Source organism: Coffea eugenioides, chromosome 9, assembly GCF_003713205.1.
Source record: "Coffea eugenioides isolate CCC68of chromosome 9, Ceug_1.0, whole genome shotgun sequence".
NCBI lineage: Eukaryota > Viridiplantae > Streptophyta > Magnoliopsida > Gentianales > Rubiaceae > Coffea > Coffea eugenioides.
Genome location: NC_040043.1, coordinates 41,765,640 through 41,792,440, shown reverse-complemented (window position 1 = coordinate 41,792,440; position 26,801 = coordinate 41,765,640). Strand labels below are relative to the sequence as shown.

Below are 26,801 nucleotides of genomic sequence, written 5' to 3'. Positions count from 1 at the left end.
GTGAAATTCACAAATGCGAAGACCCCCCTGACGGAAATTAAACCCAAAATCACCCCTTTTGTAGAATTTTTTTAAAATTCATCACAAAGTTGGAAATTTCTCAATAGAAATACAACTTGTCTGGATTCCTTTCACTCTCTGATATCATTACGGTTGCTTTGCGATTACAGCGGCAAAACCTGTTTTTAATGGAGAAAGATGTAGGTGAATTCCATGATTCTCCCCTATGGCTTGAAGAGGCCATGGTTGCAGCTAAAACTTTTTACTCAGAGCTCTAATTGTAGCACAGCAAATGCACTTGTTATCACTCCAAATTAGTAGCAAAGAATGTTAATAGCTTGAAACCTCAGAGGTAGTTAAGTTGCTTTGCTTTATATGCTATTGCTACTGAAACAGCAAACCTTCTGGCCGTTGCAATTTGCAGCTAGCCGTTGCAAAATCTGCCAAATAACTGTTGCATGGCACATCTGGTGCATGCAATTTTTTGTATTGCACTTACCCCCCCTCAACTTTACTAATTAGTCCAAATCATTTATTCTTCTTTGAATCTTCTACTAATACAACTTCTGCAAAGGGTAGCTATGGAATAAAAATACCTTCTCACACATGAAAATAATATTTTAATCTGATTTGGACTGGATTGTTACCACAAAATCAAAAGCAAGGGAGGTAAGTGAAATTTTGAGAACCTCAGGGGATGTCAGTGAAAGTGTCAGAAACCTCAGGGGAGGTTTCTGAAATTATCCCTACTTAATACAACAACACCCATAACTCCAGAAGAATCTAAATAGAGCGGTGATTCCCGTTCCATTGCATTCAAGAAACCACCACGTCGTTCCCCTCGCCCCAAAAACTCACAAATCACAGTACCAAACAACCAAAGACATATTCTTTCCGATCATCAATGGCTGATTCTAAGCCAGTGGAGGTCTGTGTAAAAGCTGCTGCTGGTGTCCCTGACATTCTTGGAGACTGTAATTCCTTTTCCCTATTTATCTATCACTCAAGTTTATTTACTCTTTAATATTATTTGGATTTTTTTTCTTCTTACTTCCTTTTTTTTTTCGTGGAATTGATTCAATATTGGTGAAATTTCTGATGGGTTTTGGCATTTTGAAGGCCCATTTTGCCATAGGATACTTTTGACCCTGGAGGTAAAGAAAGTACCTTACAAGTTGCACCTAATCAACACTGATGACAAGCCACAATGGTCAGTTTTGCTTCCCATTTACTGTTTTTCTTTGATCAATTGTTTTCCTTTTAGTAATTTTTGCCGGGTTTTTAGTCTTATACCAAAAAATGTTTCTTTGGAAATGGTATTTAGGTTCTTGGCTGTGAACCCAGAAGGGAAGGTGCCAGTGATCAAATTTGATGACAAATGGATTTCTGACTCTGATGTGATAGTTGGGATGATTGAAGAGAAATACTCAGAACCCCCTCTATCTGCTCCTCCTGAAGCCTCCTCTGTGTACATTCTGTTTCTCTACAAGTTTATCCGCGTATTATCCTTTATAGAGTGGGAGGGCTGGGAAGGAAGAAGGTGGAAGGGGGAGGACGATCAAAGACCTTTAACCACTGGGTCATAGGCGACTTTCTATTTGGCTGATTGTGTTTATGTGTAGGCATTGTTTATTAAGTACTAGAACCTTTGGGTGTTAGTAAATTTTTTAGTTTCCCGGGAAAGCAGGTATATGTGGAGCGTGTATACTAGATAATCATCCTGGTGGTTTTTATGAAAATATGAATTTGAAGCTGAATTATGCTATTGTTAAATTGTGGAGTTTATTTCGCAATTTTCTATGTAGCTAGCATCTTCTCATGCACAATCCTTACCCTGTTATTCATTTCTTTTTGAAGTGATTACTGCAGAAATTACTTTGACCCTTGCTGATATTTTATGTTGTCCATTTTTGCTTCCAAAAATTGTATCCAGAATAGGAAAGTTCAGGTGATCATATAGGGAATTTTATTGATTTGCAAAGTTTCTTGATTTTCAGAACATGCCACTTCTTGATGTCCTTGAAGTTCTGCTCAAATCTGGTTTTGCCTGCAGATCTTATGTTCTGGCTTTCAGACATCCACTGGAATTCAAAATATTCTAAAACAGAAACTTCAGTCTCTCATTTTCTAGTTTTGCTATTTCTTTTGAAGGATGAGAGCCTATAGCGTAATCACACAAGCTTGTATCAATCAAAAAATTAAAATGGATATTATTTTTTCTTTTTTTTTTTTTTTTTGGGGGGGGGGGGAAGGGGGGTTTCTATTGAGCTGATGCTCTTATTCACATCCTGGACAACAGTGTAAAACAACAGATGACAATAATAGTAATACTTTATATAAGAACAGCTAGTTACTGTGATATCATGAAGTCTATGTCTTGTAAAAGTAGGTGGTCTTATTTGCTTGTCTCTGATGTTTAGACGATCCTCTATCAATTTTTCATGATCCCTGTTCAAAATTTCCTGCTGTTGAGTCAACTTGTCATGTTCAGGAAGAGTAAACAAATTGTTTGTTTTATTACTGCAAAATTGTTGCTGTTTCTTACTGATTTTCTTATTTTCAACATTCTCCAAATCTAGGGCTTCAAAGATATTCCCTGCTTTTGTCAAGTTTCTAAAGAGCAAGGATCCCAATGATGGGACAGAGCAAGCTCTACTAGAAGAACTAAAGGCATTAGATGAACACCTCAAAGCTCATGTATGCCCTTGTCATTACTGAAAAAATGATCAAAGTTGAATATTATTCCTGCTAACTCTTAGGTTTGGTTTTGTGGTTGTGCCTGTTTAGGGACCATATATCAATGGCGAAAAGATATCTGCTGTTGATTTGAGTTTGGCACCTAAACTGTACCATCTTGAAACAACTCTTGACCATTTCAAGGGCTGGAAAATCCCTGAAAACTTGGCTCATTTACATAACTACATAAAGGTATGAGATTTTCATGATTGCATCCCTATCTCTCTCATCTCTTGAAATGCATAGCTGATTTCTTTAAAGTCCTTCCTACTCCTGCATCTTCATGTGCTTTTGCTTGATTTTCTGTTTCTAGCTGCACCTTCTTTTTCCTTTCTTCTCTTGCTTGGTGGTGGGATCAATGAAATGTGTTTTTAGACTAAAACACAACGTTTTCCTTTCCATGTCATGAGTTGAGTGGAAAGACATTTTGCCGTATGGTTTGTAGAAATTATAGTTGGCAGTTAATAGCAGCTTTCGTATTGAATTGAAAGGGGTGAAAAAGAAATTAAGAAAATGATACATTTTTTTCATGTGTAAGTAAGTTTGAAAGTTCAGGTGTTTCTGGAAGTTGGATTTAGGGAACACAAGTTCTCTGTATTGCAGCCTTTGTTGAAATTTTGCATTAGATCAACAGTCGGAGTACTTGTATAGCTGATTGGTTTGTTGATGAGCAAATTAATGTAGTCGCCATTTTAGTCACACGCATGAGCTTGTCTTTTATGCATCCATCCTCGAAAGATCTTAATGACAAGATTGGAATTTTCCTTCTCATTTTCGCCAGTGAACTTTTTCATTGATTATAATTTCGCAGCTTGCACTCTTCCTTCTTAGGTTGTCTTTGCTTTCTACCAACCAGCTTCCGTATCCTTCTTATCACTTGCTTCTGAAACGAAGCATAAAGATAATTCGTGAACTTAGTTCTTCATACTACCTTGGTCGCCAAATAGTCAAAGCAATTAAACTGAGTTCTCAGCAGGACAAGGGCAAAATAGTTGAATGTCATGCTCGGTCTTTTTTTCCCCCAGTTCGTGAAATCTGAGCATGAATCTATTGGATACTTTCCTGCTGACCTAAAGCATGATACTTAATATGAAGAAAATGCTTTTGTCCATGATGTTGTCCAAGAAGAAGAGAAGTTAAATCCAAGTCTTCTGTGATTTAACTTTTTCCGTACAATCACAATTATTGCTTTAACCTTGCTTGATAAGATAAATAGAGACGTCTGATTTCATGTTAATTCCTTATTGTGTGCAGCTGGTTTTTTCTTGGGAGACTTTTGACAAAACCAAGGCTGCAAAAGAACATGTGATTGCTGGATGGAAGCCAAAGGTTGAGGCGTGAAGCTGTTCTAAATTACGACAACTACAAAGCTCCTATCTATTCTGTGACAAGACATGCTATAATTGTTGGTACTTTTTTTGTTTTTTTGTTTTTGGAGGTGTGGGGAGAGAGAGAGGGGGTTGAAAAAGGCGGATGCTATGTCTATGTTTTCTTGTGGTTCGTACTAATACCAGAAACGTGGAGAAGATGCAGAAACAGGAGCATATTTGTAGCTGTCCTTTTACAAATTTGCCGACAATTTTATCTTCTCTGCACATATGCATGTGTATGGTTATCGTGATGTTTTGGGGTCATTTTCTCTTTTTAATGTAAGGGATGTGTGTGACAATGAGAGAAGATGGGAGGGGAGAATCAAGACTTTCGTTATGGGACGAGGAACGCAAAATCCTAAGCCATATTTTCCATCCCACGGTTGTCAGAGGAGTCTTTATTTATTATTATTTCTTTTTAATAAAGAGAACCGGCTCATGCCCGAGTACACATGAAGTTGAAACGAGTGTTGGTTTTACCTTCTGCGGTGTTTATTTAAGTAAATGCTTCTTTCTTACTCAAAAAAAGGAAAATAAATTTAGAAAGCTTTATGTGAGAAAAAACAGAAAATGGTTTTACTGACACGGTACAAACTGCAGGTTAAAAAATGGGCCGTAGATTGTGAATTAAATCTTTCGCTCTGCAGATCAAAAAATCTAGAGAAAAATGGCTGTAGATTGAGAGTTTAAATCTCACACGCTGCAGATAAAAAAAATTCTAGGGGTAGGAAAATGGATCTCCCATTCTGCAGATAAAAAATTCTCGGGGAGGAAGATGGGCTGCAGATTGCGAGTTTATCCTGCATTTTTAAAAAGTTTCGGATAATATAATATATCACTAGACTTCTCCAGAGATGTAATCGAGTCGAATTGATACTCGAGCTCAATTTGAAAATGCAAGAAGGATTTCGAGCTCAAGCGAGTAGTATTATTGGAACTTGAGTTCGAGCTTAATGCATTGCTCATAGAACTCGAGCTCGACTCGCATTGGTTCGAGTCAACGCGAACCTTATCGAGTCCGAGTCAAAAAATTTCATTTTCTTGATAATTTTTGAACGAAAAGATATTTTTATAAAAATTTTCATACGATTTGAAACATTTCGTAAATTCAACCACTCTTTTAGACATAACGATAATTTCATAATAATAATAATATATTAAAAAATTTGATAATTAAAATTAAAAGGACGAGTCTTGGAGCATTGCACTTAGATACTCGAATTCGATTTGCTCGGCTTATCGATCTACTGAAACTCGACTTGAACTCGATCAATCCGAGCTTAATCAAGTTCGCGAGTAACTCGGTTCGATTACAACCCTAGACTCCTCTTGTTTGGATGGATATTTCCTTCCAACTTTTTGTACAACTAGATTGGATTATTCTTTACGTCTTTTCTCGAGTTGCTTTCTGCTACGCCCCCGAAGAAGAGGCGTAGCTTCTTGCCACTCTTTAAATTAGGTTAAATATGCTGCAAGCAGTAGTGACTTTTGACAATGATTTGTTCCAAGTTCTGACCCGTGACATAAAACGACCTTGCACATTCTCTTCTAAGTTCTAACGGCTTAACCAGAAATTGAAATTTTCTTATGCTTTGTTTTGGTTTACAGACCTAATATTGTGTGTTTTTCTATGGCGAAAGAATTTTTTTTTTAAGTGAAATATTAGTTCTTAAATAAATGACCAAGTGGGATCTAAATTCTCAACAAAACTTCAATATGAAGATTTTTTGAATTATAAGGAGGCTGAATAGAAAGTAAGGCTGAAAGATGAACCAAATTAGCTGACATTTGAATCGAGTTCGACTTGATAAAAACTCATTCCACGCTGATTAGTCAAACTAAACTTCAACAAAATAAGTCACATTTAAACAAAATTTTAAACTCGTTAAAATAATCAAACAAGCTGGACAGATTAAATGGACAAAAATATTATAGAATGATTGGATAATTGAGTGGCCTTTGTCATGTTGATTTTATTAGACCTTTGTCATAAACAACTGGCCAAGTGCGCTTCCCACTTAATTCTCCACTCAACAATAATCTCATGCACAAACTTTCTTTTAATTTTTTTTAATGGAAAGTATGCAATTTTCTGGATATAGCCTTGAATTGTTTAGCAGGACCGTTCCAAAAAAAAAAAAGAATTGTTTAGCAGCGAAATACTAGGGTTCACCAAAAGAGCATTTTTTTTTCATCTGAAAAAATGCAAAACTAACTCGAGGTTCTCCAATCAATAGCAAGATTATTATGAATCGATTAATAGTAGTTCTGTGCACTTTTTTTTTTCACCGTTTCATGCTTCTATTTTGTCGAACATCTGACATTTTTTTGCCTCATTTCTTCACAGTACCGCCTCTACAGTCTTCCTTCTCCAGACAGACATCCCTGCAAGCCAGCAGCATATGATATGCAAAAACCCCCCATATTCATTTAGAAGTGTGCAGTTGTCAAGACCACAAACAAAAAAAAAAAAGAAGAAGAAGAAACCCTAAAAGTTGAAAGAGAGAGTTGTCCTAATAATACTCGTGAGAAGTCCATTGTCACGATTGATAAGGTGACAAAAAGTTGATTAGTGGTGTCACTGTCATGTTTAGTTGGCAATCCTTAGCAGTGTTCGAATCTCTGTACGAAGAAATCCTTGCGATTCTTCAAAGTTTTAACCTCTTCTATTTGCTCTTATTTCATAGGAGAAGTTCAAGGATGCCATATATTAACATGGCCTCTGAAGTTCACCCCATATCTAAGGAACCATTCCAACATTTTTTGGAAGCGAAATAAATTGTGCGAAAGTTGATTGATTCTCAACTAGGGAGGGAGTATGTTGAAGCTGGTTGATCATATCCACCATTGAGTTTCAAGAACATCAAATGAACACAATGACGGGCGTTCTGGTGGATGACTTTTCATGACGAACAATATATGGTGCTGTGCAGCTTTTAATTATGTTTCCCAATCCATAGAGTCAAGGCCTAAAAAGAACAGTAAAATCCATGCAGAAAAAAGAAGAAGAAGAAGAACAAATAGCCTTTCATTTGGGCCTTACAACAATAATTTCAAGGGCTAGTGCTACTTCTTTAAACCTTTTTTTTTAACTCTAGAAGAAAAGCTCATTGTCACCTACAGTTTCTCAATCAAGACCACATATTTTTGTATCTCTATCCCTTGTAAAGTTTGGATTCTCTCTTGAACCTCAATAGAGAAAAAAAATGGATATCATTTTGCCCTTTGTCAATCAATGGTGCTCCTTTCATAAGGTAAAATCTCAAAGCTGTATCACTAACTTGCCATCCATAAAAGGGCAAAAAGTACTTCCAGACGTCAGGTTCTTTTACGACTTTCTCAAGAATATAATGATCATAATTTTTTTTTTTTACTATAGCCACCACAAAAGAAAGTATTTTGTTTGTTAAAGAGCAGCACGAGTTAATTAACCTTCGTAAACAGTTGAAGGTCTAAAAAGAAAGAGACTTGAGATGGCGTAAATTGATACCAACAATTTTTCAGGAGCTCGAAGTGAACAAGTTTTTTTTGGTCTGAGTGGGCAAAACACAGTTGAATGCAAAGTTGCTAACCATAGGGATAATATATGAAGTCACTAAGTTGACCTTCCCGAGTTTAAGGTGTAGAAATCCAAATACAGCCTATCCAATTCATCCTTCTTAAACATTTTGTTAAATGCCTATTCAGCATGCATCCTCTCTAATCTCAGTCGTCGCATGAAACAGAAAACACAACCAATGAAATGAGTACTAAACCTTTTCCCAAACACAAGAATGCCAATTAAGTGCAAATTCCGTTCTTTTTTTTTTTTTTGGTTTTTTTCACTTTGGTTAGTTTGCAGGCAAATTTTTGAAATCACAACCCATCCAACTTTTTTGAAGGAAAATAACATTTGTACAATTGGCAATCCCTGCGATCATATATCATCCAAGAAGTGTTAAAGCTACTTATTGCTGCCGTTAATCTATGTTTTATGTGGTTGAATATATTAACGAATAAAAACCTTAATTGACAATTCTATCCATTCGTGCAATTGGGATTCGTGAAAACTAGCATCTGAAGGAACTTGGGATTGCAATTAGCCACAGGGTGTCCACATGCGCCAGAAATTTCAAGGCAAATTTTGATGCAAAATGTTTGGGGAAAAAAGAAAGAAAAAAGAACATCAAGTCGAGAATGTTAAACAGGTGCAGCAAGGATCATGATTGCGACCTCGCAAGAAAAGAAACAGGCAGTCCCACTTTCGATGCTTCATTTACTAATTCAATCCTACTGAGTTACAAACATATGCATGTCACATGATGCAACCTTCAATGGTCATAAATAACAGCAAAGAAACAAATTTATTTATATAGAATGATAGACGATAGTAACAAATCAAAGAAAGAATCCAGGTCAGGTACCCTTCTTGCATTTCCACCCTCCAATAATATGTCACCCTCTAGAATATTCACAAAACACACATAATAATAATAATAATAATGAGGCATCCATATGTTTGTCATTACTCGACGATCATATGATCAGGAAATAGCAAAGATTGCACAAGGAAACCTTTCCTATCTGGGGGATGTGGCACGTCTTGATAGGAAATCCTCAAGATTTCATTGATTATGTGGAAAGGGACCACATGGTACTAAGTCCGTAGTTTCAATTTTCAATGATGTAGGGGCCCTTTTAAAATATTCTATATGAGTTTGGCTGGATGTGAAGAATTCATATGTGAAGTGAGGAGGTTAAGGTATACGAATTATAAGAAACGGCATCCCAACCAGTAAATCATAACTTTGATTTCTATGGCGTGTGTTAATCTTCTGGATCCTTGGGATTTTCCTCATCATCATCATCATCATCATCATTGTGATCATGATCAGATACTATCTTTTGAATCATTGCATTTGTTTCTGTCTCTGACATTCGATCTTCCTTCTTCTGAGATCGAGAATAGGCCTCAAAGAATTCTTTGTTCTCTTTCTCTAGTTCATTCCACACTGCAGTAGATCAAAAGTGCTTTAGATGCACATCAAAATTCCACGTTACGTTACGGAAGATATGGCCAATCATCTCTAAAATTTCTTCCACATCATGATTTTATGGAAATTTTTCAACAACAGAAACCATTCCTGCTGTCTTCAGTAGTGATCGCTAGGTTCATAATACTGTAATTTCTCACACTCCTATGGATCGTTGCTTCAATAAGCAAGATGTCTATTATCTTAATCTCAAATTTTCCCTTAAAAGATATTGAACTTAATTGCTAACTTTCTTTCTTCTTCCTCGTGACTTTATCGTGTCAGTAAAAGGAGAGGCAGTTTTCAGAGTCATGCATGATGCAACTGCACAACTGTGCATGCATGCAACTTGTATCATTAGCTATCAAGTGCAGATAGAAAGTCCAAATACAGCAACGAGTTGAAACAAATAAACTAACCAGTAGCAGTGATGACTGGTGTGATGTTCGCATGCTTGGAGAGGGCTTCCATGCACTCTTCTTTGCTCATGTTGAAGATAAGGCACCAAGCATCAGTCATTATTATTCATCATATATTTACTTGGTAGGCAAGACAACCAATACCATATGTAGAAACATGTATGACTTCAAAGCCAGAACACTGTTACAACAAAAATCTTTCATGAAAAAACATGTATGTAGCACGAAACCACTGATATAATCTGTCAAGGTATATCTGCTTTAATTACCATATGTATGTACGATGCAGAAGAGTCCCCCATAATGTTAAGATATGATGTGATTCACATAAACAAGATTCAGAAGAGAATTTAATTAAACTCAATATGAAATATATGAAGAGAGAGAGAGAGAGAGAGAGATCGGGTGAAGCATATATGATGCTAGATGATCATGAGTTATGGCAGTGCAATAAGCATTAGATTATATAGCGAAGGGAAAAGAAGTAATGGTGAGGTTGGGCCAAAGTCCCACGTGGGAGATGGATAATAATTGGTGGAGAGGGGATTAGAGGAGATTTGTAAACGACCATTTCTTTGTCTTGTGGGATTTTGCAATTAGGCAGCCCCCTTCCACGTGATGAAGGGGACCCCCCCATTTAGGAATGCTCTGAATTTGACAATCCACCAAAACCAGATGGCATCCTACTAGAGCAACAAATTATCCGCTCGGCCATCATGGACCAATCTTCAACAAACACGTGGCCAATTGTTTAAAGATTTGGCCACCCTAAAAATATAGAAGGGCATGTGTGTCTTTTGAATCAATTTCCATGAATATTCTGCTCTACTACAAGGTTGTGCATATTGTAAGTTGGGATTAGTTATCAGCACCAAAATAACCGAAAGACTCGCAAAATGCCAGTTTAGACACTGTTTCTTTCGGCTTCTTGCATTGGACTGAGCCAATTCATCTTTCTAACTCACAATCAACTCAACGTCTTGTCTTGCTTTACATGTTGTTTTCAATCCCTCTCAGTCTCCTCTCTAGAAAGACCAGCTTGTGGGGGGGATAATATTGCCATTTCTAGGATCTGACATATGCAACTTTGGCTGACTCCCCTCTATTCACCCAAAGTGAGGCCCAAAACTTGATGTCTTTCATGCATCTTTCAGCTCTTGATCACTTGCTAAAAAGCAAACTACAAAACCACAGCAATTCTTCTAGCGCAGAAGGCCCTTTACCACACTTATTCTGGGCTGTAAATGGGTTGCATTTTTTCCTGCACTCTTTGTCAATCATGTTACCCTGACAACCCTAAAATAATAGCTAATTTCTCATGCCTGTATTAAAATCTAGTGTTTAACAATTTTCAGACAAGGCTATGATCTATAGATACATGTCTATAATTCCCTAAAAATTTTGAATAAAGGAATCACCTTCCAGTCTTCTTGATTAGAAGGAAAGCTATGTGAGAAATGAAGTGAATGTGAGAAATGAAGTGAAGTAAAATAAAGAGAAAATCACTTTTTCATGCTTCTTTCTATGACAAGAAAATTTTTGAGGTAAAATAGGCAGCTAGTGGTAGTTATTGAGAATACTGTGTGTAACTAACATTTTTCCCTTCAAAATCCTGCAAATTTTGCAGGACACAAATTCACTGAAGTGTGGCTAAGTGTAAAAATATTTAGTAGCTTTCCTGCTAAACAAACATTATACAAAGGACAAATGACAAACTTCCTTCACTTTTTTAAACTCTTCCATGCAAACGAACACTACCGAAAGGATTGCTTTTTCTCTCCTTTTTGAACATTCATGATGAGAATAATTAAATCAAACAATTCCTTTTGCTAAGCAGTACCAACTAGCCAGGACTATGGGTCATAGAAATAAGACGAAATTCATAAATCCTTGTGATATCTCAGTCCAACTATCACAAGTCATGTCAAATAATTGAGACTAGAAGCGATTTCAAATCTTCACTTGTTTTTTGGTTCTTCTCCTTCCTTTTAATAAGTAAGGAGGAGGTGTTGTAGTTTTGGACTTTCTACATAATTATTGACAATCGTATTCGATGGACTTGATAAGAGGATATTGGTAATATGTTATCTGTGGTTCTCACATGATCTCTAGCTGCCTTCATATTGCTCTCTGCAGCATACCAGCGATAAGGCTTTGAAGGTGCACAAACATCAAAGCTAAATTGGAAACATGTACGCCTCACCTAGAAGCAGAAAATGATAGGATCCTACATCCCAAGTTTTTTAGCCAGGTCACCAACTCTCATGGCTGTATGTGCATAAAAGTATGGATTCAGCTTCACTACAAGTCAGCTGCTGATTGGTTTGGAATGAAGAAGGAAGCCTAAACTTATAATCCTTGATTTCCTATCCAAGCTATCTGTCAAAACTATCAAGAGAAAGTTACCCTGTCAAGGCCAAGTGGAGGGCGAGCTTAGAGAATCGATAGCCAACCACTGTCTAGCAGCAGCAATATGACACTCAGAGAATCAAGAAGAAACATTACACAATCCCTTTGGACCAATTAATGCTTTGAAAGGGTAATAAGTCATTCCTAAGAATCTCAACCTGAGAAAACGAAGACACAAAAGGTCCTTATCATTGATCACTTTTTAAGCTCAAAAATACAAATTAAGAAGGGAAACACTCGAGTAAACACACATTCAAGTGCCGACCACAAGCTTAGTGGTTAATAATCAATTAAACAGCAAAATACACATCAACTAGCATAATAGAAAAGGATCATCTTTCTTTGGCCAAAAAGCTCAGTGAGACAAGCATTATTGACTACATATTCAACCTAATTTGGAGAAAACAATAATTTGTAATAATCATCATCCATGTTAAAGAGAATTTATGGTTCACCAACAGCATGAAAATCTAATGAATTACAAGAAAAATAAAAGTAGCTGAAAAAAAAAGCGTGTAGCACTAACAAATGTTCTCAACAATCATAGAAGGATGCATAACCACTAAGATCATTTCTTAGTAATTTTCATTCCGGCTGAAAATAGGAATAGATAAGCAAACAAAATAATCATGGTGAAGCCCACAACTTTCCCAATTTTAGAAGCCAAATTTTTTTCCATTACCTTTGGAATATGAATTTTGAGGAAATCGAAATTATCAGTAGGGAAAATCATTCAAAACATCCATCACATTTTGCCAAATGAATTTTTTGTCCTTCACTTTTAAAATGTTAACTTTATGTCCTTTACAAATTCAAGTTAATAAAACTTAGTCCCAACCTAATTTTTTGACTACTTTTTACCCTAAATCCATCATGTGACCCGCACAGTCTTTTTTTTTTTTTTCTTTTTGCGACAAAAGGTTAGTTCTTATTGTAGTTAAACAAATGACTCAATCTATATTTATTTTTGCCCCTAAAAAAGTAAGATGCAACCCAAACCATATTCATTTTTGCCATTAAAAAAGTGAGATTTGACTCGATTCATATTCATTTTTGCCATTAAAAAAGTGAGATCTAAACTTGTTGTAAGTGAAAAATTGACTGCATACGGGTTACATAGTGATTTCAGGTTAAAAAGTGATCAGAAATCTACGTCGGAACTAGATTTTGCTAACTAGATGTTCCTTTATGAATAATATCATTTGCTCACTTTCTTATAAGTTCCCAGTTTTACCAGTTCTCCAATTTCATGTGGTATTAATAAATCCTAAGCATCCAGCATAATTGCCTTATTACGCATTTTAGTAGATATTCCAAATAAGCATGCTGCATCCGATGCAGCAGTGTAAAATAAAATTGCAGCAAATACTGCGTCTCCAGTGCTACAACAAATGTCACAAGTTATTCTAGTAGTAAAAAAATTTCTAGAGTTGCAGAAGCAGAAATAGTAGTCAAATTGGGAGTCCGTATGCTCTTTTTTATTTTGCAAGTAGTAGTGGGACTAGTTTTTCGGCAACACGACAAATTCGTCCCCCTACACGTCAAATTGCACCATCTTAAAGTCACTGGTAACTATAACAATATATCACTCCAGCATAAACCAGAAATTGAATTGAAACATTTCAAGGCTAAAAAGGGAATCATGTGGAGTAATTATTAAGCATAAGTCGGCAATTTCAAAATTTCATTGAGAAGTTCTAGAAATTTTACCCGATTCTGGATCCGATGAGTTGTTCACCATTTTTTTTCCCTTATTCTCCATTTCGGCTCTAGCCTGAGAAAAATGAGGAGACCGGGGGGGGGGGGGGGGGTTGGGCTTTACGGACTAGTAGCAGCAGCTTAAGAGGTTGTGATCTGCAAGTGAGAGAGTCAGATTCTTAGGCCAAAATGTATCGAATCAGGACAAGACATCCCCCAAAGGCCAGAACAACCGACAAAACGACCCCGACGGGAAGGTAAATGGTGTACTCGCAAATACTGTTGTAGTGAGGAGCAGGCAAATGGCAGTAAATATAGTAGTAAGAAAGGTAATTTTCATTGCACAGGACCGGACCTTGTACTTTTGTAAAATAACAGCAACCGCCGTAATTTTATGGCAAAAAAAGAGGATTCAGTGCCATTTCTTTTTCGAATGAATTCAAAGGATTGGGTAAACTTTTTCCCTCACATACATCAAATCGCTACAGTAATTTTTCCATGAAAAATCGCAGAAAATACAATCCAAACACAACCTTAATCATGCCGGGTAAATTTGCTTAAATTATCTTACATAAAGCTAGAACTTAGAAGAGGCTTATATAGGGATGCACCGAGATTAATCAAATTGAACTTGTATTTGAGTTTGACTTGTTAGTATATCTAACTAAATTAAAATATGATTTTAGCGAATCGAGCTCGATTTGAGCTCAAATAAATTGAATATTTTACATGTAAATTTCTAATGTTAAGTTAATCGAATTAAATTCAAGCCTAATTTTACCAAACACAAAATGCAATTCATGTTTCATTATTAGTTGGAGAAGAAGTTCAGATGAATTAAGTTTGATTCAAGTATTATGCGATTTGGTTCAATTTTCAGCCCAAGACTTCTAATGTTTACACCTTTGGTAATTTTTTTGGTTATCTCAAATAGTAAGCAACTCACTCAATTATAGTGATGTTTACTAGTTCTAACAACTATAGTGGTGTTTGATGTTAAGACTTTGTAACTCAACCCTGATCAAACTTCAATTACAAGCTTTTAATAGACAATTGCTCATGCCTCTCCTAATTTCCGGCAACTTCTCTCTTCTTCAATTCTCATCTCGTTGCACATCACTTCATGAATTTGCAAGAATATACAGCAGGCCAACCTAAGTAAAAATTGTAGCTTAACAAGGCTCGACCATGACTACTGCCCGAGGAATACGTTTCTTAAATTTTAGAAATTGCTGTTAGGAAAAGGTTTTGACTGAGTATTGGCGGGTGGTTGGGAGGCCCGCTCAAGCGAGTTCTGCGAAAGTAAGCAGCGTCAACGCTTGGCCAGCCTATAACCCCTCCATAAATTCTTGCGCCACACGATTGGTCATAAGCGCTGCAAACGGCTCTCACCGTTTGCTTTGTTTTCCTTACTCATTAGTTTAAGGCAAGTTTCTACGTTGGAAGTTGCTCTGCTTTTGAAGCTGCCAAGGTCAGTAAGATTTCTGTCATCCTCCGATGTGGGACTAATAACGAGACGTATGCAAAGAGAATATCCCCGCCAGACTATCTAATATGGCAGAAATCGTTGGGCTACAGCTTGTGTCAACAAATTAGCAGTTATACAACCAATTACAAACCGGAACAAGTGAAATCAATGATACAGTTAGTCCTCTCTCTCTCTCTCTCTCTTTTTTTGTTATAATAAAACTCCATCGGCCCCCGTATCCCCCATCTACCTCTTTGCCTACCCGCCTTCTAAGAGCATTGTAGGTGGGATCCCAGAAGCTAGACTCGACACGAATTTGGAAAGATGATAAATAATCAGCACACGTATTCCTTTCCCGCTGCGCTTGCACCATTTTCCAGTCTCTGGGCAATTTGAACTTTTAAGAATTGAGAGCTGTCCAGGTTGAATCCTTGGTTCAATTTACTAGTTTGCCTTCAGTTTCCCAACATGTTTAAAACTCAGATGACCAGCATTAACTGGCAAAAATTCATACTAGCACGCCCAATTAACTTGTTGCAGTTCACTAAAGTACTACGGCCACCATTTCTGTCTCTCCATCCATCGACAAAGAATGGATATTTTAATGGTCACCGCTGGTGAAAAGATTCAAGCAGATCCTAACCTGGAAATTTCGGGGTTCAGCTGTTCAAGCATAGGATGCACATGCTGTAATGATACAAAACAAGACTGACTGAAATGACAAGGGAATGGAATGGATTTCCGATTTGAATACTCTGTTAAGTGTATTTTACAACTAAAAACCTACTTACAATAAATCAATCAAGCCAGACATGCTGGGAATGAATGGATATACATACATACAACAATTAGCTACAGAACCCGCAGACTTCAATTCCCCTTCTATCCCCGGCAAAAAAGGAAAAATGAAGGGCACAGAAACAGACTGCTCTCATAAAAGATGCTGGACTGGGCAAATGGTTATGTAGAGAAGGTCCATGTCCTAGGTTGGCCCGCATAAGGTTGGCCTAGTTGGCAGAGCCTAGGATCTTCATCACTTCCTGAATAAAAGTGGTTCCAGTTGAGAGTCTGAATCTTTGGAACCAAGTGTACTTTTATGACCCGTCTCCAGATCAGTGCTAGAGAACTCTTCTGCTCTCTGTTTCATTAGTCTTCTCAGAAAGCTTGGTCTGTCGTCCACCAAGGATTCTGATGATTTCTTATGAGCTCCATTCAGATTCTGCACATGCTGAAGGCAAACTTGAACCGCATCATGGACTCTAACAAAATACCACTCTTTGCCAATCAGATCAACAAGACCAGATCTTGTGAGAGTCAGCAAAACGTCCCGGTTTGGATTGGAGATGGCAACCTGCATAACAGCTGAGTTGTTATAGATAATTATAATGTCCCAAACAATTTTATGATGAAATTTAAACTTTGAATTCTCCAGCTAAAGAGATTGTCAACCTGAATATTCCTCGACTTGTATTCTTGATACAAGTCTTTCAAAGCTTGGACTGCACTGGAGTCTATATACGTGACGGCTGACAGAGAGACAGAAGAACGTCAAAAGAACACCCAAGGGGAAAAGTAAAACTCTTGCAAGCTTCTTGACCATTTTCATCATCAAATTATGGCAAGGTAAGACTTCAAAACATAGCTTGAGCGACAGCTAAAAAGTATGGAAAGGAGTAACTCTTGACGAATTGGGTCTGTCATAGAAATAAAGGTCCCAATAATAGAATCTTACGTGCCATCTCAATGATCACAAAATAAATTCTTTCAACTTCAGGTCCACGGCTGGTAGAAACATCAATCTCATATTCATATTCACGAAGCCTGAGTAGGAAAATCAGGGACTTCAGTATTTCATCCCCAATTTGTAAACAAAAACTGAAAGATGCAGTTAATATAACTACAGGAAAAAAAAAACAATCACCTGTCTTTTATGTAACTTATATTTGCAAAATAAATAGGAGAATCAACACGAACAATGACTATCCCATTGTATGTATATGCTTCTGGATACTGTTCAATGTTTCTATAGACGGTGGTTCCAGGAAGACGACCCAAAACAGCTGTGGAAAAGTGTTGATCAATAATGCCTCAATGTAACACAATTAAGTATTAACAATGATACAAATTGAAGACTAAATATACACCAAAGTTTAGTTTCTTATGAAATTCTTCGTTTGAACATCAATGATTTAATTTATCTCCCACTGAATAGTCATCAAACACCCTAAATAACAGGAGAATGTGTTCAAAGCTCTAATGCCACTACTTGAAAGGAATGAACTGACAGGTGAAGGAACACCATTACTTTTGTCTGGAGAGAACATGATATTTAGAATGAGTTATGAGAATCAGTACTCATTTTTTTTCTTTTTTGGATGACAAATATCACAGTGAGCCGAATAAAACATGAAAAATAGGATATTCGAGTGTCATAAAAAAGAAGAACATTGTTGACATGACCACCTTTAAAGGAGGCAAGGGCTCTTAAGCCCCAATGTGAAATTTGGTAGAACCACAATAAGTGGATCGTCATGACATCAGTATATTCGTTGCACCAAAATACACACATGATGGACTGATAAAGTAAGATGACTCACCAACATGTGGGTTTGCTGATTCATGAATGACAAAAGCCAGTGAAGCACCAACCTGCAGATATATGCACCAATAGCTTAAATAGGCATTTGCATTTGACACATCTAAAAAACCAATTCCATCACAACGATCTTGAAATCTGAAATCCCAACTTGAAGTCCACAAATTTAAGTAGACAAAATGATGATTTTCTGATATTCAACTTACACCCACAAGGACACCAATCTCAATGCCAAGGAACAAGGTAGTTATGCAGGTAATCATCCAGAGGAGAAAATCCTTCTTATCTACATGCCACAAGAAAACAGCCTCGTCATAATCCACCTGAAATGTGAATCATTAAATCATCGACAATGCTGTATTCTGAACAAGGAAAATGCAATAACATGCACTTTCATTTGTGTATGCAGAAAATCAGGAAAGCAGTTTTGGGCAAATTATAGAAACAATTTTCCTTGTTAGGGATAGGTGCATTGAATTAGAACTCCATAACCTGAACAACAGAATCTTTTCTAGTATAAGTAAATCCCTAAGTCAACAAACAGCAGTTTATGAGGAACCCCAAAATAAAAGATGGGAGTAATAACAGAGATTATATGCTGTAATAGTATCCCAAAGTTTGCTGTACTTTGAACATATAACTAGGAATCAAATATCTTCGATTTTGGAGCATAAGATGTTATAGCCCAACTATATATAGGCTAAAACTCTCTCAAAAGGCAAACTCAAAAACTGAAAACACAGAATAACTCCAACTCAATGGGAGTAACTAGTTGATAGACATAGGACCAAGGAAATACCGATTATCTAACTTTTACTATTCTACAGCCAACAAACTTTTACAGACTTAAATCACACTGAGATCAAAATCAAGCAAATAACTCACTACCAGTGACTGCCAGAAACAGTTTCCAGAACCAAAAACATGATTTGTGTCTACATTAGCAGCAAATCTCTCCTTTTAACCTAACAACTTGTCCTTCAATGATCATATAGGAGTAGGAACGCATTAGTTAGTGAAAAACCAATATAATAAGCATAAAGGAAATAAAGAAGTTAAGCCCAAACTCGTTGTTTGAAGAAAATTCTTGACCCTTAAGAACTCGGCAGTAGAATTCAAAGCTTGATTTCATATAGACCGACTAATTTAAAGAGTTAAAACCTAAGTTTGAATACCATAATAGTCCAATGCACATAGTAGATACGTACTCTTAAGCTGTTAACATAAGCACGGACTGGTAAACATTGTGCCTAAGTCTGATCATAAAATTGACCGATCGAGTTGAGTCGCGTCCAGTCGAGTAGTGCACAACTCGAGCTCAACTCAAGTTAAAGTACCTGAGCTCAAGCTCGACTTCAGTGTACCTTACTTGAGCTCAATCGAGTTTAATCCAGCTCAGTCCAGCTTACGTAATACAAATTAATATTTTATATAATCTAAAACAAGGGATATAATTGACATTTAAAACTACTAAATAAATAAAAATATTAATATTAATATATTAGTTGATATATATACAGTACTTGATAGTTGATAAGGCTTGTCTAGCCTACAAGCATCACTTGTTCATACTCGAACTCGACTTAAATTACCTATCAAATAGCTCGAACACATCTTCAATGTGACAAATTCATGGGTGTCTAATATTACAGTGTGCAAAGCAACCTTCCACAAGGACTCTATTGAGGGAAGAATTACCATGAAGAAAATACTTAAAAGTTGTACAAATAGCAATTTAGAATGGTCCCAACATATTACTCTTAGAAAAAGCAAGCAAGAAAAGAGAAACAAATGCTGAAGCACATTGAAGAAATGTAAAAGGTACTTCAGTACTATGCAAAAGTGTAACCTAAGTCAACATGCACCACATAAAATCTGAAAGGATGGCAGACGCACCAGCCCTATCACAGCAGAAATGACAATAGCAGCCAGCACGCACTGCAAAATCAGAGAAAAGTATATGGAGTAGCCCACAGTGAGAGACAGAAGCATCTCAAAGATATATTCAAGAGATTCATTAATAAGATTACAGAATTTTTACTAAATTCAAATAAGTAATCCAAATTCTTGTATTTATCCACTATTATATGTTCAGTTGAAGAAAGGCCACTCAACGGTATACAACAATGTTAGAGGATATTGTGAACTAGAGGCTAAACCTTAAACTCCAGAAGATGAAACAATTAATTTCTGGTCTTATTTTCTTTACAGAAGACTGGCACTAAAAGCTTATACACATTCATCTGCACTTACATTGAAGTCATTAATGCATCAGTAAGTAGAAAGACCTGGGGTATGTATTCGAATAGTGGAGTCATGAATAGAAGAGCACATCCCATTATTATACCCATCACTATGCCAGATAAGCCAGTTTTTGCTCCACTTTCATGATTTACAGCAGATCTAGAAAATGAACCTGTAAGACAATTTAGAACTTCTCAGAAGTATGCAGGTAGGAAACGAGGATCATAATGCTGAACGCTGCAGACAAGTTCCTAGTCATTGATAACAAGCATAGAAAATGCCACAGAAGTTTTTGGCTTGCAAGATGTGAGAAAATGCACCTGTTGTTGGGTATATAGAGAAGAATGAACCAACAATATTGGCCACACCGAGTCCAAACAACTGTCAAAAGACAAAAACAGGTTTGTAGATAGTAAGAGTGTGTGCTATTTGCTACCTATACTGCAGTAACTGAACATTGCATAAGAATAACTCCAAAGGGGTAAATCACAAAAGTTCTTTCCACAGCCAGCTTTATGTTTAACCCAATGGGCAGGAAAAAGAATGAATATGCGAAAAGAAGATGAAGAATAACCCATGTCTGCTGAAAGTTTACGTGGCCCATTCACCAGTCATTAAATTGATCATTTCCTCAAATTCACATTTGGCCAAAAGATTTTCAAAATATTTACAATGACAATTAAGTGAATTAACAACAAAAGGCATTAGGCATTTCTTGAAAGAACTTTATTTTGTACACTCAAAAGAAGATTTATTCAAAATCCATAAACATAATAACAATATCAAGCCAATGAGATTAGTAGGCAAAGTACCCTGATGTCAACCATAAACAATAAACAATTGATTTGAATGAGAGGCTGTGCTATTTGTTAACCATAAACAACTGATTGTGGAATGAGACTGATGTCAGAATTGTTACAAATGAGACGCAGGCAAATTCAATCTATACTCTCTAATTCTTTATCCCGCAAGCTTTTGCAAGACATACCTCTTGATTTGAATCTAATTTGTCCTGTGCTATTTGTTAACCATAAAAAACTGATTGTGGAATGAGGCTGATGTCAGAATTGTTACAAATAAGACACAGGCAAATTCAATCTATACTCTGTAATTCTTTATCCCGCAAGCTTTTGCAAGACATACCTCTTGATTTGAATCTAATTCATATCCATTCTTCGCCGCCAGAGCTTTGGCTATCCCCACAGATTCCTAGATATTTAATTGAAAAGTGTTAAGTTGACCGCTCACAACAAAACATAACTTGCAAAGTCTTTCAACATAAATGCTGAGACTGTTTTCTTACCAAAATAGCCACACCAGTAATTAGAATGGCAGTAGGAATTAGTGATGTAACATGCCCAAATTCCTTGGGAATGGAGAACTTTGGCAGCCCTTGAGGTATGTCACCAACCTGAAAGAGTAATCACTCAATGTTCATAATGATGTTACACTTTGATCAACATCAAATTCTCTGAAGTGAAATGGCGTGCAATAGTATTTGATCAACATGTAAAACACATATATCAGCTGAGGCCATAAGTAGACAAAGAAGGCAGAGAAATTTTCAAAATTTTCCTCTGAAAGTGCCTTTGATGTGACATTGGTAAGAGATACAATCGCTTTTGTGACATCTGGAATTCTGGCAGTGGTTGCCTAACTGACATCTTACAGCGTCTGGTTTATTTTGTAGTAAAACTTTCATTGTCCAAACTAATTTTTCTCACTTGAGGACAACTATCCTTTTACCCCAAAATCTTGGAACAGGAAACAGCATTGAACAAGTTTATCCCGGTGAAAACCCATGACATCACTTTTCCTCGAGTTATCAAAAGAAATTAAAAAAAAAGGTCTCGAGTAAAGCAACACCTTTTGTAATGTCAACAAATGTTTGACGCTCACAGAAGTTTATATGCTGAAATCCTATTAGACATATGAAATGCAACTTACCTCTTTATCATGCATTGCTGAAGTGAATGCTCAACTACGAATCAAAGCCTTTTCATTCTCAATATATTCAAGCGAATTTAGGAGTTTTTGCCTTGGCTAATGTAGAAGTCTATTTACAGTGACAGAAGGAAAAAGAGATAATAAAAAAATCCACACAACAAGATGCAATTATATTAGTTGTTAATGGATGACAGGCAAATAATTCCCCCCACCCCTAACCCCACAAAAGATGAGTGAACAGAAACCTGGAATGGTGTAGCTTCTCCACATATACTATGGGCAGTATGGTTCATATAGAAACATGAATTCATTGGCAAAACTAGAAAAAGCACAGATGACATCCATATTTTGCAATTACACCATATGAAAAGTCATCTTTTTTAACCCCACATTTTGACAATATCCATGGTATTACTTGATAACAACCAGGAAGATGACCACAGAAGGGCATTTTGTCCGATCAAAGTGCCACCTATTCAACAATACCCAGGCCTATCTGGAAAAACATCAATGTGCAATAGCAACTTAAAGTTTCCTGCATATTTCCAGGGTTGAGCAGACCATTGCCAAATAACTATACCCTAAATTCTGTTTTCTGCAAGAAAATATTAATGTAAATGCATGGAGCAGAATTAAAAAACACTGAGATATAAAGTCAGATGATTACATTTCACACAACAAACTTTACACTCTAACTTTTTTCTGCTGTACTTTAGAGATTCAAATTCAGCTCCCAAGTTTAAGCTCTTTAATGTGATTCTCACCAATGAAATTGAAGATGGGTGATAGATTTTCACAAAGGTTGTACCAAGAACTACAGCGGTAAGAGGACCAGCAGCTCGCAGAAATCTCAAGTGCTTTCTTTTCCCCTGCAGCCAAAGTCAGCAAAATATTTATACTCTTATGGTCACGCAGTCAAAGTAAAGCATATTCGCCAAAAAAACGCAAGTCAGCCCCTACCATTGCCTTCATGATCAGCAAAATTGCAAGCATGACCGAGCCCATCACAAATGGTGGCCACAAAAACTACAAAAATGGAAGATCAATGGCTCTAAAAACAGGAATAAATAGCTAAACACATATATTAGAAAAGAAGAAACCAAATCCTAACCTAGTAGAAACATAACAGTTATCAGGAACTGAAGCAAGACGCAATTCATGTTATCCATGTTTCAAAATCCTCAATCTCAAATTATCTACACCTCTTTAATACACCCAGTCGCTTGAAGTGGATTTTGACAAATAAAATAAATAAAATAAAAATTTGAAGCTCTAGTTATTGCTAAATGTTTCAACAGTATTCTTTGCATTTTAATCTGAAAACTTTAATCTTCAACCTTCTTATAAGTAATGCAAATCAATTTTGAGGTATGCATCTAACAAGCTCGTGAATGCTTAAAAATCCTACTCCCTATATATTATTCACTGAAAAAGACATATAATCTGGAAAAGAACACTTTTTCATCACCAGATTAGTATCAGCTGTGGAACTATCAATGACAGCATATAGCAGACACTAGCCATCGACAAAATTTGCACAGCCTTACATAGTTTAAAATAAATAAACACGTGAGATGACAATTCTACACATAGTGATGCATATTGTAATTCTTTGGTTATAGCTTTATGATGTAATAAATAGCTAAATAGCCAACTCAGTATGGTAGTTACTCTCTTGACTGATGGCGTGCTGGGATTGGCTCATCAATTACCTTGTTAAGTTTGTTAGTTGTAACCACAACTTAGCAAAATAGTCCTAGCTTTAAAGCGAGGAATTGGGGGAAAGAAGGGATATATCTGTGATATTGTAAATTCATTCAAGTCTACATTGTTCATCTTCTTCATCTCTATATTCTGAAATAAAATCTTTCCCACTCCTTCAAACTGTATTCTTCGTTTAATTACAGTTCCGGGAAGGGGGTTTTTTTTTGGGTGTCCAGGGGGAGACTCCAAATCTTAAAAGGAGGAAGGGGGAAAGGGGAGGGCTTGAAAGTCGAACCAGGGACCTCAAGGTCACCTGGCTAATGTTCCTACCAGCTAAGTTGTGTTTTGTGGACAACCCAGAGTATTGATCAACTTATATTAACTGCTTGAAAACAGACCAAAAGTGTTGAGAAAACTTATTTCAAACACAAGGCATACCTTATCTGCTCCTGCAATTATACTCTTAACCAGCGGAATAATTTTGCTACTACGTTCTATGTCGTATCCCAAAAAGTATTTCACTTGAGACAGGGCAATAACAAAGGCCGAAGCAGTTGTAAAACCAGAAATCACAGAGTGACTGATGAAACGAATTAGCCATCCAAGTCTAGAGAGGAAAAAAAATCACCAGTGTAAGACACTTCACGAATGCCAACCAGACAGAAATCACGTGAATAGCAAAAAAACAGCACAATTTTCAGTGGAGTGGGGAGAAAAATAAAATGACCTCTAGGCCAAAACTCTTTCTAGGAACAAGGAGAAATAAAGTACCATAAGCTACTTGTTAAGTCAGCAGCCAGCTTATTTTCAACTATCATGCACCAAAAACAAATAGCAAAATTCAGAGTAATAGCTGCCTTGACATCTAAAAGTAATAAAGTGGTAGCAAACTTAAATCCTTTGACAATCAGCATTAATATTGTACATTTCATGTTGATGATAAGTATGAGGCTTGTTCTACAAGTACATAACTATTCGTATCTTGGTCAATTTAAAATGAGATACCTGTTGCAACAAAATTATCAGTTTCTACAAAGTTTTGAACATCCTTCCCATGCGAAATGCATGTGATACATTAGTGTTTTGATAGAGTATTATTTAGAATAATTACTGTAGCACTTTTTGTGGGGGGTTGGAAAATGTGTTTATGATGCAAGTGAAATATTATGTGGAAAAATTTAGCTATCCAAACACTATTGCAATTTGGAAAAGTAGAAAAGTACATTGCGACAAGTAATGCATAAAAATTAAATTATGGAACAGTTTAGTTATTCACATGAGAAGCAAACAAATGATAAGTACCTTAAGAGACCCATTATGCATTCCAATATACCAACCATTAGTGCCAGCAATATGGCAAGCTCTGTGTATAACTCCTCTGAGGAGTCCACTATGCGACCCAAGACATTTGAAACCAGAAGGGAAACTAATGCAACTGGGCCAATAGCAAGCTGGCGCGACGATCCGAATATAGCATATACAAATATAGGCACGAAACCAGTGTCTGGCATGGGAGCCGAAAAGGAAAGTGAATTGTGGTTATCATGGAAAAGTATAAGAAATGTATAAGATAGTAATCAGTCAAAAAAAATAAAACCAAACTACTCAGGTAAATAGTATGCTGCAAATAACATGCCTGTGGTGGTAATACTGCCACATGTCATTGCAATTTATTTGAAAGGGGGATCTTCCTTCCCACTGTTATCGATTAACAAAAAATCAAAGCAAAACCAACTTATAAAAGTAACCATATCCATATTCTGTCACTTTTGAGACTTTTGAAGGTTGATTAATGGAGTCAATACTGAGCACAGTAAATTACTAGGTCTGCATATTGGTTTCTTTACACTCCATCAAATCCATTAAAGACTAAAATCTTAAAATTGAATAAAGGTTTGATGAAAATTAAGCTCGTGCTCTTGCCTGTTTCCACATTCAATCTACTTTTTCAGATTGAGCTTCAGATTCGATCAGAGCTTCTTCATATTCGATTATGCAAGTAGTTAAGAAGAAATTATAGATGTTATTTTGAGCAAGGTGTTAATCAACTTGGATCAGGTTCTTTGGCACAGAAAAACTGTTAGGATTAAAAATGAGACTTGAAACTGTTTCTTTTTTCGATTACCATTCTTTGACTCCCCATTTTGCCTGAGCTATTGTCTATCAATACTCAGCTATTAATTGTCCTTAAACTAGAGCAATTTCCTGAATATAATCGAGAAAGAAAAGATACACTTACAAAGTCCATATATCGGCTGAAGCCCGGCAAGCTTTGCATAAGACATTGACTGGTCAAAGAATAGAATTCGTCAGAGAAAAACGCCAATCCATGTAATTGACAGTAGATGCATCATAAAATACAGCCACCAACAACATTATGCATTTAACCATCGTGCTAAATGATGGAACAAAAAGGAGCACGCGATAAGCAACATTAATGCTCAATGCTTTAAGCAACCAGAGGAGCTAGTCACCCGCGTATCTTACCATTTGAGACAGTTTGACCGAATCCACACTGTTAAAAGTAACTTGTTAACTGAAACTCCTACGTGAGTTGTCGAAGCTATAGTCTTCAGCAACTTATTAAACAGAAAACTAAAATCATATCAAACGAAATGCTTGCACCGAACTGTACTCGTATGCCTTTTTAGAACCTACAGTTGCAAAATTCTTAAAAGAAGAATCCAGAGCGTCATGATAAGCAGGCATGATATTAATACCTGAGGAACGAGCATGATGCCGACTGTGAGGCCAGCCATGAGATCGATTTGCAGATATTCGCGCCATTTGTAGGTTCGAATCCAACGGTAACAAGGAAGGAACGTCTCGATCCACTCCGTCCACGTCATCCGCTTCACCTTCGTCTTCCATTTCTCCACGACCGAGTTGACCGCAGACTGTTTCATATAAGAAGAAGACGAGGAATACGACGCCGTGTCCGATGGATGTTGCAAGGGAATAATCTTAACAGGCCGAGTCGTGGCCATCGAGCCGGAAGAAGAAGGAGGAGGAGGAGAACAGTCCGCTGCAGCAAGAACGAGGTTTTGGGAGCTGGAGGAGGCGTAATTTATCTCCATGCGCTTCCTTTTTGGCCAAAGGAAGCGCATGGAGATTGTTGGCGCGTTGGCTTGGAGGGCCCGGGTCGGGGTTGGCGGTGGGACTGCAAATTGCAATTGACTGACCACCGTATGGCATAGG

The 26,801-nt window shown here is 36.8% G+C and overlaps 2 protein-coding genes and 1 non-coding gene across 3 annotated transcripts; 1 reads left to right on the top strand and 2 right to left on the bottom strand.

Moving 5' to 3' along the window:
- Positions 1–776: 776 nt before the first annotated feature.
- LOC113782936 (glutathione S-transferase DHAR2) lies at positions 777–4,563 on the top strand. The gene is made up of 6 exons (XM_027328917.1): positions 777–974; positions 1,120–1,210; positions 1,325–1,468; positions 2,580–2,697; positions 2,788–2,928; positions 3,991–4,563. Exons 1-6 carry the CDS (start codon positions 905–907, stop codon positions 4,075–4,077), a joined length of 651 nt encoding a protein of 216 aa, XP_027184718.1. The 5' UTR covers positions 777–904; the 3' UTR covers positions 4,078–4,563.
- A 10,353-nt stretch (positions 4,564–14,916) lies between these two features.
- On the bottom strand, positions 14,917–15,074 carry LOC113748539. The gene has a single exon (XR_003464393.1). It is a non-coding gene; the product is annotated as a U12 minor spliceosomal RNA (small nuclear RNA).
- A 751-nt stretch (positions 15,075–15,825) lies between these two features.
- LOC113783459 (sulfate transporter 4.1, chloroplastic-like) lies at positions 15,826–26,695 on the bottom strand. Its single transcript, XM_027329600.1, has 17 exons — positions 26,324–26,695; positions 25,843–25,891; positions 24,906–25,107; positions 24,042–24,210; positions 22,860–22,925; positions 22,664–22,768; positions 21,256–21,363; positions 21,096–21,161; positions 20,273–20,333; positions 19,997–20,124; positions 19,605–19,646; positions 17,915–18,031; positions 17,710–17,761; positions 17,034–17,172; positions 16,845–16,933; positions 16,562–16,638; positions 15,826–16,463 (listed from the first exon to the last, which is right to left on the bottom strand). Exons 1-17 carry the CDS (start codon positions 26,678–26,680, stop codon positions 16,146–16,148), a joined length of 2,145 nt encoding a protein of 714 aa, XP_027185401.1. The 5' UTR covers positions 26,681–26,695; the 3' UTR covers positions 15,826–16,145.
- Positions 26,696–26,801: the final 106 nt, after the last annotated feature.

Coding starts and splice junctions, on each gene's coding strand:
- LOC113782936 (XM_027328917.1), top strand. CDS start 905: ATGGCTGATTCTAAGCCAGTGGAGGTCTGTGTAAAAGCTGCTGCTGGT. Junction 975..1,119: donor CCCTGACATTCTTGGAGACT/GTAATTCCTTTT, acceptor GGCATTTTGAAG/GCCCATTTTGCCATAGGATA. Junction 2,929..3,990: donor ATTTACATAACTACATAAAG/GTATGAGATTTT, acceptor TATTGTGTGCAG/CTGGTTTTTTCTTGGGAGAC.
- LOC113783459 (XM_027329600.1), bottom strand. CDS start 26,680: ATGGAGATAAATTACGCCTCCTCCAGCTCCCAAAACCTCGTTCTTGCT. Junction 21,364..22,663: donor ACCCATCTTCAATTTCATTG/GTGAGAATCACA, acceptor TTACTCTTTCAG/GTTGGTGACATACCTCAAGG. Junction 21,162..21,255: donor TTACTGGTGTGGCTATTTTG/GTAAGAAAACAG, acceptor TTAAATATCTAG/GAATCTGTGGGGATAGCCAA.